This window comes from Melanotaenia boesemani, chromosome 1 (assembly GCF_017639745.1).
Source record: "Melanotaenia boesemani isolate fMelBoe1 chromosome 1, fMelBoe1.pri, whole genome shotgun sequence".
NCBI classification, from domain to species: domain Eukaryota; kingdom Metazoa; phylum Chordata; class Actinopteri; order Atheriniformes; family Melanotaeniidae; genus Melanotaenia; species Melanotaenia boesemani.
The window spans coordinates 34908103-34928470 of NC_055682.1; the positions used below are offsets into that span (position 1 = coordinate 34908103).

Consider the following 20368-nt stretch of genomic DNA (forward strand, 5'->3'; position numbering starts at 1 on the left):
AGGAACGGCCCCTCTGATCTGAATCCGAGTGGTGTTTTCTTGCTGGACTTCTGTGCTCGTCATGGACTGTCCATAACGAACACCTTGTTCAGACATAAGAGTGCCCAAAGGTGTACTTGGCACCAGGACACTCTAGGACGCAGTTCAAGCTCAAGCTGAAGAAGGAGTCCTATTGGGCCTTTTTGGCCTGTGGGACTCCAGAGGCAGCTGATGGGTATTGGCAGGCTAAGCGGAGCGCAGCTTCGGCGGTCACTAAGGCAAAAACTCGTGCCTGGGAGGAGTTTGGAGAGGCCATGGAGAATGACTTCCAGACGGCTTAGAGGAGATTCTGGTCCATCATCCGGGGGCTCAGGAGGGGAACGCAGTGCTCCGTCAACACTGTGTACAGTGGGGATGGGGGGGCTGCTGATCTCGACTCGGGACGTTGTGAGGCGGTGGAGGGAATACTTTGAAGACCTTCTCAATCCCACCAACACATCTTCTGATGAGGAAGCAGTCTGGTGTAGCTGGTGCTGGCTCTCTCATCTCTTGGAAGGAGGTCACTCAAGTGGTTAAAAAGCTTGTCGCTGGTAAGACCCCGGTGGTGGATGAGGTTTGCCCAGAGTTCCTTAAGGCTCTGGATGCTGTAGGGCTGTCTTGGTTGACACGCCTCTGTAGCATCACGTGGACATAGGGGACAGTTTCCCTGGACTGGCAGACCGGGGTGGTGGTCCCCCTTTTCATGAAGGGGGACCAGAGGGTGTGATCCAACTACAGGGGGATCACACTTCTCAGCATCCCCGGTAAGGTCTAATCAGGGGTGCTGGAGAGGAGGGTCCATCGGATAGTCGAACCTCAGATTGAGAAGGAGCAGTGTGGTTTTCGTCCCGGTCGTGGAACAGTGGACCAGCTCTACACCCTCTTCAGAGTCTTTGAGGGGGCATGGGAGTTTGCTCAACCAATCTACATGTGCTTTGTGGACTTGGAGAAGGCATTCGACCGTGTCCCCTGGGGACTCCTGTGGGGGGTACTCCGGGAGTATGGAGTGCCGGACCCGCTTGTACGAGCTGTCTGGTCCCTGTACGACCGGTGTCAGAGCTTGGTTTGCTGCATTGCCGGCAGTAAATCCTAATCGTTTCCAGTGCGGGTTGGACTCAAGGCTGCCCTTTGTCACTGATTCTGTTCATAACTTTTATGGACAGAATTTCTAGGCGCAGCTGAGGTGTTGAGGGGATCCGGTTTGGTGGCCTCAGGATTGGGTCTCTGCTCTTTGCGGATGATGTGGTTCTGTTGGCCTCATCGGGCCGTGATCTTCAACTCTCACTGGAGCGATTCACAGCCGAGTGTGAAGCAGCTGGGATGAGAATCAGTACCTCCAAATCCGAGACCATGGTCCTCAGCCGAAAAAGGGTGGAGTGCTCTCTCCGGGTCTGCAATAGGCTCCTGCCCCAAGTGGAGGAGCTCCTGATCTCGGGGTCTTGTTCACGAGTGAGGGAAGAATGGAGTGGGAGATCGAAAGGTGGATTGGTGCGGCGTCTGCAGTGATGCGGACTCTGCTTCGGTCTGTCGTGGTGAAGAGGGAGCTGAGCCAAAAGGCAAAGCTTTGGATTTACCGGTCGATCTACGTTCCTACCCTCACCTATGGTCACAAGCTGTGGGTAGTGACCGAAAGAACAAGATCGCGAATACAAGCGGCCGAAATGAGTTTTCTCCGCAGGGTGGCCAGGCTCTCCCTTTGGGATAGGGTGAGAAGATCGGTGATCCGGGCGGGGCTCAGAGTCAGAGTCGCTGATCCTACGCATCGAGAGAAGCCAGATGAGGTGGCTCGGGCATCTGGTTAGGATGCCTCCTAGATGCCTCCCTGGTGAGGCACGTCCCACCGGAAAGAGGCCCCGGGGAAGACCCAGGACGCTGGATGGTCTACATCTCTCGGCTGGCCTGGGAGCGCCTCGGGATCCCTCCGGATGAGCTGGTGAATGTGGCCGGGGAGAGGGAGGTCTGGGTTTCCCTGCTTATGCTGGGCTCACACCAAACGATTTTCACGGTCGCAGACTAAAAACGGAAGTCTTTAGGAAATCTTAGGAGTTTTGCTGGAGTCACAGTGCGCTCCTGTCATCTCGGTTGTTAGGTGTGATCTGGTAACGTCAATCTTTCTCCAGTCTTGGATCTGCGACAATTTCTAACATGTTAGATATTATCGCAAGTCGCAGTGACGAAACATGATCAACAACCAATAGATGAGCTCTGACAAAGGCAGAAACAGGAATCCCGACATTCAGACCACCGGCAAAAAAGAACGGGAAAAAAAAAAAAGACGAACAAGAAGCGGTGATGAAACGTCGTCGGTGGACCGTCCAGAAAGAGGAGCGGGTGGTTATTAGAAGTAAATGTCTGCTGTGGATCATTTATGTGTTACAGTATAATGATCTAACAAATAAGAGAATAAAAACTCATTCATCCCTCCAGATTCTGATGAGTCGGTGTAACACCTGGTGGAGATGCAAAGCCACACTTAGTAATGATGATGTGTAATTCCCTCCTGGAGGGAAACTCTCCCCTTGCTTGCTTTACTGTGTGCAGATCAGCCCTGTTCCATATCAACTGTCCAACATGTCACAAAAAATGCTAAAAGAATCTAGTTGCAGTCTTGTAATTTGTGACCCTATAGATTCACAGTCTTTGTCAAATCTCAGTCTGAGACTAGGCTGAGACTTAAGACTCTAAACATTGGTCTTTAGATGTGAGCTGGTAGTCTTTCAGAGTCTTGTGCAAATCTTTTAAAAGTCTTCTGGTGTAAGCCCAGCCTTAGGCAGCTGCCTCTGCGACCCGACTACGAATAAGCGGCAGAAAATGGATGGATGTATATATTTTTATTCCAAGGTTGAATGTACTGATGGTTAGATTTATAAAGGACTATCCATAGAAGTGTTATCCTGATTTTAAAGAAGTCCTTACTGAAGTGATTTAATTGTGCTGTAATGTACTGTGTTCGTCTCAATTTCTCATTTATTCTCAAGATCACTCAGACTCTGCAGTTTCGTAGTGGTCTCTGTCCTCTGGCAGAAAGTTTCAAAGCCTTCAATCCTTTGATTTGTGCAGGAACAGTTTGCACCTTTAGTCATACCGCATAAGTTCTGCAAGCACTGCAAGGTCAGTAAGTGCTGAATGATTTATATTCTGCTTCTGATGAACAATTTAATGGCATGTTTATCTTTAGAAGATATTTAAAGATGTTTGTACATCATAAATCAATCCTTCAGGATGTTTCCAAAATGAACGACAGTCTAAAGCAGCAATTCAAGAAAAAGTAAAAACTTTGTTTGTCTTCACTGAAAAATCAAACAGCATCATAGTGTTCAGTTCTCATTTTAAGAGGTTTTTTTTTTGCATCCATCCATCCATCCATCCATCCATCCATTTTCTTTACCACTTAGTCCAATTCAGGGTCAGGGTCAATTAGCAGGTGAGGTTATATATATATATATATATATATATATATATATATATAAGCCATAATATGCTATAAACACTGCACACATTTATAATCACTGGCCACTTTATTAGGTCCACCTGCTCAGTTGCTTGTTAACACAAATACCTAATCAGCCAATCACATGGCATCAACTTAATACATTTAGTCATGTGGAAATAGTCCCAATGATTTACTGAAGTTAAAACTAAGAATCAGAATGAAGGAAAAAGGGGATTTAAGTAACTTTGAATTGATTGTGGTTTTTAGTGTTAAACTTGCCTGAGTGATGGTAAGGTCAGAATAAAAAAATAAATAATAAACAACACAAACGCATGGTTCTATCCTCCTTTTTATCAATGCATCAGGCTTCTGATGGTGTAATGGTATATTTTCTTGGCATGGCATGCTTTGGGCCCCGTAATACCAACTCAACATGGTTTACAGCTTATTGTTGCTGACCATGTCCATCGCTTTATGACCACAGTGTAGCATCTTCTGATGGCTACTTCCAGCAGGATAATGCACCATGTCACAAAGCTCAAGTCTTCTTTAACTGGTTTCTTGAACATGGCAATGAGTTCACTGTACTCCAGTGGCCTCCACAATCACCAGATCTCAATCCAACACTTTTGGGATATGGTGGAATGGGAGATTCTTATGGATGTGCAGCCGACAAATCTGCAGCAACTATGTGATGCTGTCATGTCAATATGAAGCAAAATCTATGAGGAATGTTTCCAACATCTTATTAAATCTACACACCTTATTCACTTTCAGGTGAACATGCGAACACTGGTCAGTCTTAGGGTGCATTCACACCAGGCTAGTACACTAGACTGCTGAACTTAGTCAGTTTTGAAGCACCCTCTAACGACAGCTAATTTAACATTTGTCTTGCATCATAATGACAAAGTACTGGTGAATCACCTGTCTAATCACACACATAATCTGAATACACAAACCAAACATTCTTAGGTCTACGGTTGTAACACAATAGTTTCTACAAGATTATGCTTATGTCATGGTGTAACAAAGCTTTGTGTTTATCTCTATTGTAGCTATCGCTGCTTTTGTCATCAGCTGTTTAACTCGAGGCGCTTACCTTTGTCACATGTAACATGACATAGTGAAGCTTTTACCCACAATAAAGTTAAAGGCCCTGATTTACTCACCACACTGTGCTGTTTATCCCTGATATAGAGCACAGTATCGCATGGACACGCAAATCGATTGCATGTTATGATTTGCGGGTGATAAACTAAGAATGTTGGCACAGTTGATAACAAGTTTAAAACCGCAGTATTCAAATGAGGATTTAGTGTTTTTTATGGTATCACCATGGAGATTTTAGAAGCAGAGCCGGAAGGTCGGAAACGCAAAATAAAATTTGACCCAATGGAGATACGGTATTAGTGGTAGTGGCAAAAAAAATATTGCTGCAAAGAAATCCTAATGTCACCAGAATGACTCCACAGTTTTTAAAGTGATGAAGGATTTATCATTATTTTATTATTATTTATGTTACATAAAAGTGTCTTATTATTGGTTTAATTATTTTGTGAGAAAGGGGCAGATAATATAAGATTTTCTTCTTTCTGCTCCTTTTCATTCAGGTGTTATTTTGTTGTTTTGATTGTTTTGTTTTTTTTTTTTTTTTCTTGTTATGAATTAAATAAATATTTTTAAATATATATATGGAAGAGTATTTGCTAAACAGTAAATGCAATACCAGATGGGGTTAAGAGGAAGTGACAAGATATAATATGAAGTTCCAAAACAAATAGCCTATAATAAAACCTCAGCACAGGAGATGCCTCTGACCAGTATTTAGCAACTGGTACTGCTCACTTACTGTGAGGAGTAGATGACTGGAATACTGGGTATGAGACACTAGAGCTGATTGCAGAGCAAAATATGTGACAAAGTAAAAGTTTTATTGATGAATTAAAACTTTCAGCCAAAGCGATATTGATCACATGAATGTGCCTCCTGTGGCACTTTTTATTATGCGTGCTGTGTGCACTAATGTGCACATTGCAGCGCACTCAGCAGCTGGTCCGTGCTATCTGGGCTGACAATGGTCATTAATGTCCTTAAGAGAGGGATCGAAGATGGGGTACAGGGCGTGGTTTTTACACTGGCTTCCTGTCTATCAAAGAATTGACTTCAAAATACTGCTTTTAGTTTACAAAGTACTGAATGTTTTAGGGCCAAAATACATTCTGCTTGGATGACCAGGCCCAAAGAGTATTGATTGATGGTGGACTTTAGATTTGATAGGCTGAGAACCAACATTTTATGCTGGTTCATTGTGTTTGTATATTTTTCTACTCATATGATGGGGACCAAAATCTGACTTCACACCAATTTGTGGGAAGTTGTGGGGACAGCAGTTTAATCCCAACAGCAATATTATTTTTTATGTTTAAGTCTCAGTTTTAAGGTTTAAAGTTAAAGTTAGGTTATGGTTAGGTGTAGGGTAAAGGTTAGAGAATGCATTGAGTCAAAGGAAAGCCCACACATTAATATAAACCAGACGTGTGTGTGTGTGTATGTACTTGTTTTTCCCAAATGATGGGGAGAGGATTCTGCACACCAACTTAAAGGGACTTTCCATATACGTAATGAAAACAATTTAGTACATGTGAAGTGATATTTGAGGTTTATTATGGATAGATTTAGAGTTAGGCATTAAGTTATGATGGTGAATGTTAAAGTAAGGTGCCAGGGAATTCATTGTGTTAATGGAGAGCCACCATGGTCTTATAAACCAGATGTGTATGTGTGTGTACTTGTCAGCTATCCTACTTTGGATACTGTATGGATTAGTTGTCCCGGGTGATTTGACTACAACTGGGAGGTTGGTTCGTTAGTTGGCCAATGAGTTGGTCCAGTTGTAACTGCATACTTCTTATTTACATCTGAGTCCAGACCAGCTCTGCTGAACCAAGCTTAGCATGACAGAAAATCAGTCAGTAAGCGGCTGCACAATGCAGTAATGAGAACGATTTCTTTCCAATCGGCTTTCAGACCTCCTTGCGGTTCTTCATAGAATAAGATGGCAACAACACTAGAAGAAAACTAGTGTTTAGTAGGCGTACCTTTTTCCCAGGTATTTTCATAATTGTCCACCAGCTTCTAAACGTAATTCTTCTTAGCACTGAGGTTGATAATTGTTCAGATTCTATAAATACTAAATCTTCTCATCAGTTCTGATTCTTGGAGGGTGCATATTCATGTAATTAACATGTACTTACCAGAAATCAGCTGAGGAAATCAAGCTTACTGAGTATGGGAGGAGGAGGCGAGAAAACTGGACTAAACCAAACCACTATAAAGAATCAGATGGGATGATGTCCATTCGCTTAAATCCTTCTAACCACGTTTTTTGTGTGTTCCACTAAATACTATTTACATTTAACATGTACTTTATTCACTCATACACATTTCACCCTATGCTTTAATTCAGGACTTTTCTGTTAAAGAACTGTTTGTATCATTATCTACTTTTATTTAATTAAAATATATGACTATGCATTCAATGGAACCCAGGACCAAATGAGATTAAATTATTAGCCTAACCTGAGTGTTTTTTGTCTTCAAAGCTGAAATGATGATAGGGTTCTGTCGAACACAGTGGTATTTTCTGAAAGCAAGAAAATTGAGTCTAATGTATATCGTAGTCTTTTATCTTGCATAATTCTAACAATAACAGGGACCAGTAGAAAGTGCTGGAGCATTTGTACATGGTTCCTTTAGAGCCAAAAAAAACAACACCTGATAAAATTACACAAGAAGAGAAACAGGTTAGGTTGTTTTTTTATCCTACTTCATCTGCTTCAATAAACAAGCAAAGTTTGGTACAAAGCAATGTTTTAAACGTAGCATGCTCTTTGCTCACACGTACATCAGTAACCTGTTTTCCACAATGTTCTTGTAGGACAGTGAAGGCTTTTTACTTTTTTACTTTTAAATTTGTGTTTCTTTTCAATAGTAGGCTATATGATCTTTGTCTAAGAGTTTCAGTACTTTCTTGATGATACTGAAGTTCTAGTAGTCAATAAATGAAATCTGAAACCCTAGTTTGAATATTATGGATTTTGAGGTTTGAGAAATGTTTAAATTTCATTACTTTTTTTTTTTTAAGTGACTTGTTTTTTTTTTTTTTGTTGTTGTTTGTTTGTTTTTTTCTTTTTAAACTTTGAAAATGACTATAAATGCTATAAGTGGAAATGTTCATTTTTAATGTCAGTTTTGGTTTTCAGTTATTTTGTGGTATATGTATGTGCTGTTTATTACATGACTGCGTGTCATCTCTCCATCATTCTCTATGAATGGAAACTACAACATACAATCATGTAAAATAGGTAGTAGATCTTTTATTTATTTATTTAATAATAATAATAATTCATACAGTTTTTAACTTAAGACTGTCTTAAAAACAAGTAAATATAACTTCAGGTTTACAATAAAATATGCTGCACCATGTTTTTATTCACTTAAAAAAGCCAAAATTGAGAAACAGTGAAAAACCAAGTACTCCTCATAACTTGGAAAACCACCTTTAACAGAAATAAAAATTTCCTGTATGATGTTGTCAACTTCTCATTTGGTGGTGTCTGTCTGTCTGTTAGCAACAAAATGTGATAAGATTTTTGGGGGTGATCCAGATTACCACCTGGATCAAGGAATTTGTTTTAAAGGATTCTTTATAATGGGGACATATGGACATTTTTGCCATTAGATTTTCCAACTCAACAATAATGTCCACGAACATTGTCAAAAAAAATTATGATAGCATGGAGGTGTGCACGCTCTGAGTGCTTCCAGTTATGAAGAGATATTGGTCCACTTTTCTTTATGAAATTGCTCACTCTAAGTCCATTGAGGTTTTCTGGCATTTGTTCATGCATAGTTCTCTCTAAGCAACATTACATAACTTTCTGACCCTAAAACAATAGGCTTCTGACTTGTTTTGATGGCACTCAGACATTTATTATGTAAATGGTCTTAAACATCCCAAAGCTGAGAAATTGCACTTCACAGTTTTTATTTATTGATTGATTGTTTGCTTGTTTTTTTGTTTGTGCATCCTGGCAAATTGACCAAAAAAAATGTTTGCTTCATGTAACTTGATGTCGACACACTAGTTATCTTTAATGTGCATCGTGTCTGATTAAGCAAAAAAACCAAGAGGACATTATTAGATGAAGTGAGGAAAAGAAAGACAGAGGCAAAACAAGAGATAAGCCAACATCAGACTGACTTTTACTGACTGGAGAGAGCTCAAAGACGAGACAGGATGCAAGATGAATGCGGAATTAGCCTTTGTTTGAGGTGCCAAAGTGTGAAAATCTGCCAAAGATTCAACCAAGTTGTACCTGTAGGACAAATGACCTCACATTTGGCTCTAAATTACATGGGAGTACAGAAAAGTTCATGGTTGACTCAGTGGCTCCAAGGTGCCTTGTTCCTGTTGCTGTGAAATAAGCCCAGATCATCATTACTTTACCTCCGTGCTTTAGAGTTGGTGTGAGGTTTTTGTGCTGATATGCTGTTTGGTTTTCACCAAACATGTTGCAGTGCATTATGACTGAACATCTCCACTTCAGTGTTATCTGTCCAAAGGAGATTATTGCAGAAGTTACATTACACAAAGGTTCCGTTTGGTAAGACAGTTAAGAAATAAAAGTCTATAGCCCTTTACCTTGACATGTTTCAGCTACTTCCTGTGGCCTTCCTCAACTAATTTAACCAGAACATTTTTAGACAATTGTTACAGAAGTCTTCTGGTTTGTTCAGATGCAGCTTTGCAAACTTAAGCTGTGCTGTTGGAGAGAGAAGAGCCTTTCTCATGGCAACCCTGTCCTTCTAATTGTTCTGTCACAAACTTTAAAGGTCCCATATTATACACTTTATTCCCAATCTGAGACCATTCATTAATATCTAAATGAAATATTTCCGCCATGGTATGGACAAATCGACCCTCAGTTTGAGTGCAGCGGCTTCTCTTCACCTCCCTCTTTTTAGCAGCTTCAGAAATGTGCCGTTTATGGTGGGCGGAACCCTGGTGGAGCAGCTCAGCTGTTGGCTCCGCCCATCGCATCGCCCGTCATGAGGTGATTGACAGGTTAGGCCTTAGCGGTAACTAGACGCTGATTACAGCGTAGTGAAGGATAAACAAACGCCGGAACACCGGAACCCATTCCTGAAGCCCCCATTACCGACCCAAACCGCGACGCACGGAGAACACAGCTAGCTACGCTCATCAATCTGATGCACAATGGCACCGGATACAAACAGTAGAAACAGTGACTTGGCTACATTTACAACAGTGCTAATATATTTTCAAGCTATCAGACTAATAAGGCCGAAACGATAAAATAACTGCCAGCTCTTACCTCTCCAGCTGTGTCACGGACAGTTGGTATTGAACCTGGCTTCAGCTTCAAACGGTTGGCGAAGCCTGCTTTCCATGCCCCCATGTTGTGGAAACAGTCCTCTTTGAAATGCTGGCCACAGACATGCAAAACCTTTGGAAGTTTTCCTGGTACATTTCCTCCAAAAATAAAATTAATCCACTCAGTCCTCGTGGGTTCAGTGGATGGAAGTAAAAAAACGTTTTCGTGTTCATTTATGCAGCCACAAACAGGACAGTGCTTCTGTCGCTTAGCCATGTCCGCTAACGAGGGTTGCCGAAGAGGGAAAAACACTGGGCGCTAGGTGATTTTTAGAGGGCGGGCTTTGAGAGCCGGTAAGCGGGTCCGTCGCTCTGTGGGGAGTGGTTATTGTCCCTTATGACGTCTTAACGTACAGGCTTTCAAACTCGCTCAATTCAGCGCTTACTTCCCTAGAGGTGGAGCAGGGGGGAGAGAGAGCGCCTGAAAGAGTTTCACACTTACGGGTCTCCTACACATGCGGGGGGACCAGTATGACTGTTCCAAAACCATTAAAAAGTGAATTTTGCATAATATGGGACCTTTAACATTTAATATGAACTGATCCTATGCAGCCTGAAATGTAGCACTTCTGTTGGTTTTGCAGTTTCTCTAAGATTTGCATGGACTGACTTTGGGTTGAACTTGTAAGGATGCCTGCTTCTGGCAAGATTGGCAGCTGTTCTGCATGTTTTCCACTTGCAAATAGATTTTCTCACAGCAGAATAACAGACTCCAAAATATCATTGCTGATGTCTTTCCTCCATGGCATTGTGGTAGCACACATCTGAATGTTGCAGAGCAAAAAACTGTGTAAACTTCTGCTTTTATAGAAGTATCCACACCTGCTAATAATGAATGAATCAAGTGTCTTTGATTAGCAAGACCTTGCTGCTATTTAATCTGTTTATTGTTAAGGTTTCAGACATGCTTTTTTTAGAATTATGTCCTGATATATAAAACCTTAGAATTAAAAGAAGGTTCCAACTTGTTTTATCCAGTATTTAGAGCGCCATGCCACTATGAAAAATAGTACTGATCATTAAATCCATCCCAGGAGAATTGACAGGTCCTTTTGTTTTGTCCGGAGGAGCACCCCCTCCTCTTCTCTGAGCTACTTATCAGCACTTGCTGAGAGCCTCTACTATTGTTCTGTTTACCACATAACAGATTTACCCACCACACACAAACATACACAATGCTGTTGAATCTGATGCTTTATGGAAACCTCTGCACCACAGCCAGAGAGCTTTTTCATTCAATAGTCATAGAGCTGCCGTTTTAGTGGCTCCCTGCCCATTATACTCTTATGCTAAGAACCCATTTCCTGCTTGATAATTTATGACTCAGCTGGATAATCTAGACTTAGATCAGTAATGTTGTCAAATCCTTTGGTTGGATATTTAAAAATATTTGGGATAGAGTTTATCACATACAGCAAACACAGCACAAGTGATCCAAAAAGCTGAACAAAAACTATTTCTCTGTTAGCATGCTTCACATTTAAAAGGAGCCCAGTAGGAAACACTTGATGCAATGTTGCCCTCTGGTGGACGATGATGTAAACTGGATTGATAACTGAATGCTCATTTCTTCACTTACTTTGATTTTATCGCACTAGCAGTAAAATATCATTTTTGCCCCTGCTGCATAACCTGCTGCTAACCTGATCACTTTGCCTTTTTTGCTCTTTTGTTTGTTTGTTTTTTGTCCAGGTATCTTATTTTCAACGTTAGTGTTCGGCCCAGCCTGTGGCTTCATCTTAGGTTCTGTCTGTACCAAAGTCTATGTTGATGCTGTCTTCGACACCAGTAAGTTGTCAAAATAAGAAGATAAAAAGAAGTTGCTACACAAACACCTTTTTTTTTAACAAAAGGGTGTTTACATGGTGAAAGTTTATTATTATTGTTATTTCTTTTCACTTATTACTTGTAAACGAAGGAAAACTAATTTACAAAAACAGTAAAATATAAATAAAGACAGAATGAAACATCTTTAAAATAATTTTTACTTTTTAACAGAGACATTACAGGAACACATAAATGCTGAATAATTGTCCTGCCTTCTGTCCAGGTAAGCTGGACATCACCCCGGATGACCCTCGCTGGATCGGGGCATGGTGGGGCGGCTTCCTCCTTTGCGGTGCCTTACTCTTTCTGTCGGCCCTCTTCATGTTTGGCTTTCCCCAGGCACTGGACGTGCAGGACATGGACGGTGGAGGGGAGAGTGAGCAAGCCATGCTGCCTTCTTCTATGTCCATGGAGTACCAGGGCTCCAAACCCAACGGGGCCATTTGTGGCTTTGATACAAGCAGTGGACTCTCAGTCTGGGAGCATTTGAGAGGTACGAAGGTTTAATTTATGCCATATTTAAATTAAACACAAATAGTTTAATCAATTATTCTAGCTCTTCTTTTACTGCTTATAACTTCTATGTGTTTTGCTCTTTTTTTTCCTCCTCTCTGTGGACCCAGTGATCCCCCGGGTAACCAGGCACCTCCTCTCCAATCCAGTGTTCAGCTGCATCACTCTGGCAGCCTGTATGGAGATAGCTGTGGTTGCTGGTTTTGCTGCCTTTCTGGGCAAATATCTTGAACAACAGTTTAACCTAACCACCTCCTCAGCCAATCAGCTGCTCGGTACGTACTTTGACTAAATGTGGGGCGCAAGTATTTTGTTCTACTATTAAATCATCCAACAGGAAGGTCGATAAGTGTGGAACGGAGTGGAACAAAAACAATAAAATGTAAAAGAATAAAGATGAAAAATAAATAGGTAAATTAAAAGTATATAAACAGATTTGAATAAAATAAATTCTCATAGAACTATAGAAATTAATAAAAATCTGATCATATGTCAGCATCCTGAAAAGCCAGATCCTTTGATGCCTAAGCTATGCCTACCACCTAAATTAAAGTGCAGCCTGCAGGTTGGCATCCAGTTAATAGTTTAGAAAACATGAACCACAGCTTTAAATGCCCCACAAAAGCATTCAGGGTTGTTTCAGTATCAGAAAGCTCCATGTGTACAGCATTAGGGAGCGCAGTCAAGCTAGAACAATTTAAATGAAAAGATATCAAGCATCTTTGCTGGTGATCAGGAATTATAGCAGCTGTGATGGTTTTTCTGCCATTTTCATCACTGGGAATTTGTAGCTAGTTTTACTACCTGAAACCACTTTGTTCAGATTAAAAAGTATTGAACTTAGAAACAAGGTGCAGTGATCATTTTTAGAAAGGACAATAATGTAGCGAGAGATTTAATGGAGGTTCAAATGGGATGCAGAAGCCAGAATCATGTCAAATGGACACAGTAAGTGATAGCAATTTGCTTGTGCAGCCAGCAAGAACTATAGGCATCCAACATGTCAGCAGCTTCTCTCAGTAATTTTGAAATAGAGCTTTCAATGGCCAGATGATCAGATAATGGTCTTCATGTACAGAGAGGAAGCAATTCCTCCCTCACAAACCACAGTCACACTGAGCATGTGCAAGACTGCATTGAGTCCTGTTGTGGAGATCCTGTGTGCAGGAATTGAAGACAAGATTCTTCTCTAATTATAAAAAGCACAAGCGATTCAGAAAATTACATGGATGACTAAAGAGAGAGTAATAAGTGAAATAATAAATGATAGGTTGTTTTGCTTTTTGAAAATAGATTCATACACAGAATTAAAAATGTAAAAATGATTAATATATCCACATTGATGTGATCTTTTGTTTCTACTTTTATTCACCCATCTATTTTTTTTCACAATTATTATTTTTTTCGTTTTAAAGAAAGAAAAATATAAACGACGTTTGTGCTTCCTTCTCCAGGTATGACGGCCATCCCCTGTGCCTGCTTGGGTATTTTCCTGGGAGGACTGCTGGTTAAGAAGCTGAACTTGTCCGCTCTGGGTGCCGTCCGCATGGCCATGCTGGTCAACCTGGTGTCCACTGCCTGCTACATCTCTTTTCTCTTCTTGGGTTGTGACACGGGACCCGTTGCTGGGGTTACCGTGGCCTACATCAACGAGTATGATCGCGTTAATAAACATGATGTCAACATTGTATGTAAGCTGTTTATGCAGTTTAATCCCTAACATGATCTTTGTTGGCTTCCATAGGACGCTGCAGTCGTGGCAGCGGCCTGAGGCGTCCTGCAACAGTAACTGTAACTGCTACACAGCATCGGTGAGCCCCGTCTGTGGCTCCAACAGAGTCACGTACCTTTCAGCCTGCTTTGCTGGCTGCACCAAACCAGTGAGTGGGGCCTACTGGGCCTCTTGGCCAGGTCATATTTGTGAATGAGAATTGGTTCTCAAACATTTTACATCTTGAAAAGAAACCACATCATGATATTTTCACCTCATTTCTTGTTTTTGTGCCAGAATCTGAGCAGCTGTGCATGCATATCCAGCACCACCGAAGAGGCAGTGGCTTTACCGGGAAAGTGTCCCAGTCCCGGCTGTCAGCAGGCCTTCCTCACCTTCCTGTGTGTCATCTGTGTGTGCAGCATGATCGGAGCCATGGCTCAGACACCCTCCGTCATCATCCTCATCAGGTGAGATGCTAATGGTCCACAAGAGGGAGCTGTTGACATTTGGAGAAGCTCAAGGCTCAATGAAGGAGTCACATGAGTAGTAAAGGAGTGATTCATCATGATGACATACAGAGAAATACTGACACACAGGGGAATGTTATGTCACAGGTAATAACTCAGAACAATCTCCCCGCAGAACACGAAATGGAACAGATGTGTAAAGAAATAATTTCTTTTTCTTGTACTTGTTACTGAAATGGTTAAAGTCATAGTACAGGTAAAAAATAAAGACTCAATCAAGACTCAGGGATTTTGGACATACTGTTACTGAGCATTTATCTCCCACCATGCAAAGCGCACAGGAAGTATAGAAGATGCTCACCGGTTGAACAATTCAAATAAATTGTTATTGTGATACCAAACACTTTCAGTTTATTAAAGGCATTTTGCTGTAAAACTGTGAAATCAGATGTAACAGCTGATAAATCCAGAAATTCTTGGGAATGCAGTGCATTTCTTTCTTTAGAGATCAGAAAATGAAAAAGAAAAGAAACTACAGCTAAAGCAGAACACACTTTTATATCATTCTGTGAGGTTGTTTGTTGCCTCTGGTACTGGAGGAATAATTAGGAGTACAGAAGGATTTTAAAAAGGTGTCAGGAAACTGTTTGGGGTGAAGGTCCTGGCTCACTTAGTGGAACAACACTCAGAAACACATGTCCAACAATGCAAAAGAACTCTGAAATCTGCCATTTAAAAGGCTCCTAGAATCCGTTAAATTCATTAAATGCATAGTACTGAGGAGAGCAGACTGCTGAAAAAAAGCTTCAACATTAAGACGTTGTTGCAGTTATTACTTCTGTGTCAGTTCAGTAGTTCAGCTGGAAATCATTTTGACTAAAACTGCAGGGATTACGAATGTGATTATTGCTAATACCAACTTTAAAATGAACAATCTGGCCGAAGGCTGATTGCTTTTGCCATTTACTTTCACTAAAGAGTTTTTAGTCTGTAAAAAACCTTTCCAGAGTTTTAATTTTATACTGCAAACATTGTTTATTTATTTATTTATTTTTTTTTCACCAAAAATATTTCATCTAAAAAAATGGTGTCAGTCCATGCAACACAACCAGGACATGATTGGCTAATTATGGCTAAAAAGCTAAATATCCGCTGGCCCAGAATAACGACTAAAATATCTGTGTACAACTTGTAGCGACACTAAGAAAGCAGAACAAAAAAAAAAAAAAAGAAACCAGTCTCCTGCTGCAAACTCGGCCTGTCATTACAACCATTTAGAAAACCACTAAAATAAAGATTCACTGTGTTTGGATGCAGCCTGGTTGCTGTAAGTTGTAAAAGTTGCCATTATGTCCAGAGGTCAGCTTCAGAATAACAGCTACAGTACTGGAATACAAAATGTGCTGCTTTCGGATCACTTTAATTTCTTTTTACTTTTCTCTTGTTGTCTTTTCCTTCCAGAACTGTAAGCCCGGAGCTTAAATCATATGCCCTTGGAGTTCTGTTCCTGCTTTTAAGGCTGATCGGTAAGAAACTCAACATTTGCATGTTTCAATCCTATTTTGCATCCATATCCACAAATTACATTTGTTTGGGTGCACATCCTGCAGTAAGTCTCTCTTTCTCTGTTGAGTTTGTGCTACTGGAGTTTTACTCTGTGATGTAAACGTCAGGGCAATTTTTCACCTTTCTTGCAATGAACTTCATCAGATTGTCGAACCACATCCAGTTGGAACTTGAGCACAAACTGGTTCTCTTCTTGGCTTTCTGACCTGCTGTCTGTCCACCATCCCATTCTGCTCCAGGCTTCATCCCCCCCCCTCTGATCTTCGGCATGGGCATCGACTCCACCTGTCTGTTCTGGAGCTCTGTCTGCGGAGAGAAGGGAGCCTGCATGCTGTACGACAACGTGGCCTACAGGCATCTCTATGTCAGCATCGCCATCGTTCTCAAGGCATCCGCTTTTGTCCTGTACACCACCACGTGGCACTGTCTGAGAAAGAACTACAGGAAATACATCAAGAACAGCGAGGGGTACCTCACGCCCACTGAACTCTTCTCCTCCAATGTGACTTTGGACAATTTGGGCAAAGAGATTACCCAGAACCCAACCAACAGGACAAAGTTCATATACAACTTAGAGGACCATGAGATGTGCGACAACATGGAGTCAGTTTTATAGTGGCACTCTGCTCTGGGACTGCAGACTGAAGCTACTGATGTGCATTAATGTTTCTTTCAAGTTGTATCTGTTTAGAGCAAGGCCTCAATAAGGGTCTAATTTCCTTCACATTCAAAACATCAGACCATTTGATAGAAAAAAATCTAAACGATGACCCCTAAAACTCATAATATTCACATTTTTGTCAGATGAAATCATAAGCTGGCTTACAAACTTCTTTTCAGTCTTTTGGGGATATTTTCCCCTTGACAGCAAAGTTGAGACTGACAGTATGAAGGGGAAAAAGGCCAGCAGATGGCCCTTCGTAAAAACCACAATCAGATTTACTAAAAGACCCAAGCTTTATCAGAAAGGTTATTTTCTGTGGTATTTCTCAGGTCCGGTTACCAGAAGATGCAAAAAGAATGACAATAACACACTTTTTTCACACTGATGAAGTGCAGTTTGCACCCCTCTTGAAATCTTGCAGTCTTGCAGAGGGATTCTTAACACACCAATGTGTTAACAACCTGCCCAACTTTCATTCAGTTTCGGCTCAATGCAAAAGTCTATTTATAAGCCATTTTACAAAACCGGAACATTTCTGAAAGATTAAAGTCTGAGTAATGCAGCAATAACTCTACGTTGTTTACCATTCAGCCTACATAAATTATTAAAAAAAACTGAATTAGGTCTCAAAATCCCAGGAAAATGAGCAGTGCTCTGCTCTCACACACTGATTGACAGATCTCAGATCTGCTCAAATGAAACACAAGCGGAAAACAGAGCAGAGTTCATTTTAATCAAAGCAAAATGCTTAGAAGTGAAATCCCAAATGCAACTACAGATAATGAATCACCCTCCAATTGATATTTTCATGATGGGTATGTCCTTCAGGGATTCAGCAGTGTGAGCACATCAGCGGGGGTAACAAGTGTGTCAGTATAACTGTTAATCCTAATGGTCTTCAGTAGACGTATTAGCTGGGATTCTGAGCTCTCTACCACTGCAGCTCCGCACAAAAATGCGGACATTCACGTACTGTCAACTAAAACTAGTGTTGCCAGGTCTGCAGTGGTGAGACATTTTAGTGTAACTCCTTGCTGTTATTGTTCCTCTTCAATTTATGCCAACCCAGATTCTCCAAATTCTGGCATCTAAGGAAGATGCATTTCCATGATGGAGGCAAATGTTAGCTAGCTAATTGCTAGTGTGAGGCTAGTGAATCATAGTCGGCCCACTTACAGTATTTGAGTGTTAGGGGTGGAGGCAGTTCCATTGTGTCTTGGATTTGTGGTTTTAGACTTGCTCTAAAAATCAATGAAAAACTATTTTAACAGTCCAATAGAACACAGTTCTGGTTTTCATGCAGAGCTATGATTTTGCTTTACTCAGACTTTAAAGTCAGAATAGGAAATCAGTGGAAGATGAATGAAATGAAATGGTTTTGAATTTTATTTTACTAAATTTATAACTATCTTAAGACAATTTTTTAGGAGTGAGGTTTACAGTATTTAAACAAAAAACATTTTTATTTGTGGACATACTTTAAGCATATGACTATAGAGTTTAATAATTATCCCTTTACTGTGTGTTTTGATGTGAATGCTGGATGAGACCAATTTTCCTTCTTAAAGCCCCAGAACTGTGTTCTTTTCTTTTCTTTTTTTTACTTCTTTACTAAAGTGCACATTTAAACATGTAATTAAAACACAAATTAATTATTTTTTTCTTTAAAATAATAATGAGGAAGATTAGCATTTCAAGTTCCTGTGACATTTCATTAAGACAACTTCTTTGACTGCATCACTACAATAATTCTGGCAAGAAAATGAATGTCAATTCCACATACATGCAGAAATGCAGTTTAACAAAGTGGTGTAATACTTATGGGGATGGCCGCTGCCGCAGATATGCATGGATTACAAAGCAACATGATAATAACATGCAGGGGACTTTGCGATTAATAGTCTCAAAGGTACGTGCTGCAGTGCCCTTGTCAGCAGCATCAGCATCAGTGGCAAAGCTCACATTATGAGTGTGAAGGCACTCAAGTAGAACACAGAGCCAACACAACATCCTCAACCTCTTAATTGTGTTGGGCTACCTGTCAGGGGACACAGTATCCTGCTAGAAATTGTTAACTTAAACGCATGCTAGTAATGCATGCATAAGAAAATAAAATAGATAAAAAGATATTCAGTATGACATAACTGAGATGCACAGACTCTGGGGTTTGTTGGCCATCATACTGGTAAAACACATAACATACATGAATGGCCTCCTAAATCTATTATTTGATTATGGAAGAGCGTTTTAATGCATACTGCATTGTGATTTTGTTATTTATTTTAATTTCTTTTACTTTTTTGTTGAAGAGGTTAATGTTTTTTTGTTTTTTTTACAAATATACTGTAGTGTTTTGAGACTTACTCTGTAAGTATTTGGTATATTTTGCATCAAAAAATCCATTATTACAGCAGATTTTATTTCCTAAGCCTATATTGGGGGGGGGGTCCGGTGTTTGGAAAATACACTTAGATGCTTTCTGGTTAAAAGACTAGAAGATTCATTTTACAGTCACAACAATAAAGTAGCAAGAAGCAAGAACCTTCAGTCAAATTAGCTTAGATTAAAGTTTGGAAATAAGGGTATACAGCTAGCCGGCCTCTTTTCCAACATTACAAAAACTTGCAGCCTTGCAAAACCTCCACATCTCATTTCTTAACCTACATCTTTTTTGATTACTACATACAACAATTAAACATTAAATTTGTGAGCTTTTGCCATTTTCAGCTCCTGGAAGTCAGTAAAATATGCTAGCAAAAGTTGCATTATTTCCCTTTAAAACTAAAACTTGCTTTGCTTTGCTTATATATATATATATATATATATATATATATATATATATATATATATATATATATATATGCGTGTGTGTGTGTGTGTGTTTTAAGAAGAACAACAACAAGAATATGCTCAAGCTTAAAATTTGACCATACAGTCCTATATGATGGGAACAGTGGCTCCTAGAAGGACAATAAAAACAGCTGGACCCAATGCAGCTATGTTCATACAATTAAAAATAAATTTGGAGGTTTTATTGATGGAGGAGCATGCGAACATCTGGCCACCATCCCCTCTGTAACCTTCTACAGGTGGCTCTGTCTTTGAAATCTGTAACATCCCATGTGTCCTAGTGCTGACTCCTCTGTACATAGTAGTACCATACAAGTGCCAAAGTGACACCATAGAAGTGTTCTGTAATGTCCTGCAGAGATCTGTGTCTCAGTGCTGGAGCTTGGAGCACTTCCTCCAGCTGTTTGTAGCCTCTCTGTAATATCCCTTAACTTACTTCCAGCGTATCGTACAAAAGTGTCCCAGAAAGATATTGCCTATAGCATATTGTATATTGGTTTAGAAAACGGTATTATTTAGGATGTAATAACTGTTAATATGTAGGACTTTTCTTCTAGTGAAAGTCTTCTCTAATTTAGATTAATCTCTCTTATCATCAGTGGCAAAGCTGATAACTGTTGCTTTGGTCCACATAAAAACACTTTGCTTGAATTAGGTGGCACCAGTGTTGAACTAGAACTTGACATCGTGAAGCAGATGAGGTTGACTGCAGAAAATGAGCCAAACTGCACAGATTGCAGCACCATGACTGTGCCTGCGTGTCAAGCTCTTCTCTGAGACTTTCGGATGGGAGCCATGTTGTGCCATATCAACCTGTGCACTGTAACATTCAACACTCGCGAAAAAGAAGCCAACA

At 40.4% G+C, this 20368-nt stretch overlaps 1 protein-coding gene across 1 annotated transcript in view; it reads left to right on the plus strand.

Moving 5' to 3' along the window:
- The window catches only part of LOC121645680 (solute carrier organic anion transporter family member 3A1-like), a 44112-nt gene extending 24654 nt beyond the window's left edge, over nt 1-19458 (plus strand). Inside the window, exons 3-10 of the mRNA XM_041994280.1 lie at nt 11604-11699; nt 11962-12231; nt 12362-12526; nt 13706-13904; nt 13996-14131; nt 14260-14432; nt 15894-15958; nt 16238-19458. Of these exons, the coding sequence (XP_041850214.1) occupies nt 11604-11699; nt 11962-12231; nt 12362-12526; nt 13706-13904; nt 13996-14131; nt 14260-14432; nt 15894-15958; nt 16238-16614 (1481 nt within the window). The 3' untranslated portion in view covers nt 16615-19458. The remainder of the gene's footprint in view (nt 1-11603; nt 11700-11961; nt 12232-12361; nt 12527-13705; nt 13905-13995; nt 14132-14259; nt 14433-15893; nt 15959-16237) is intronic.
- Nucleotides 19459-20368: the final 910 nt, after the last annotated feature.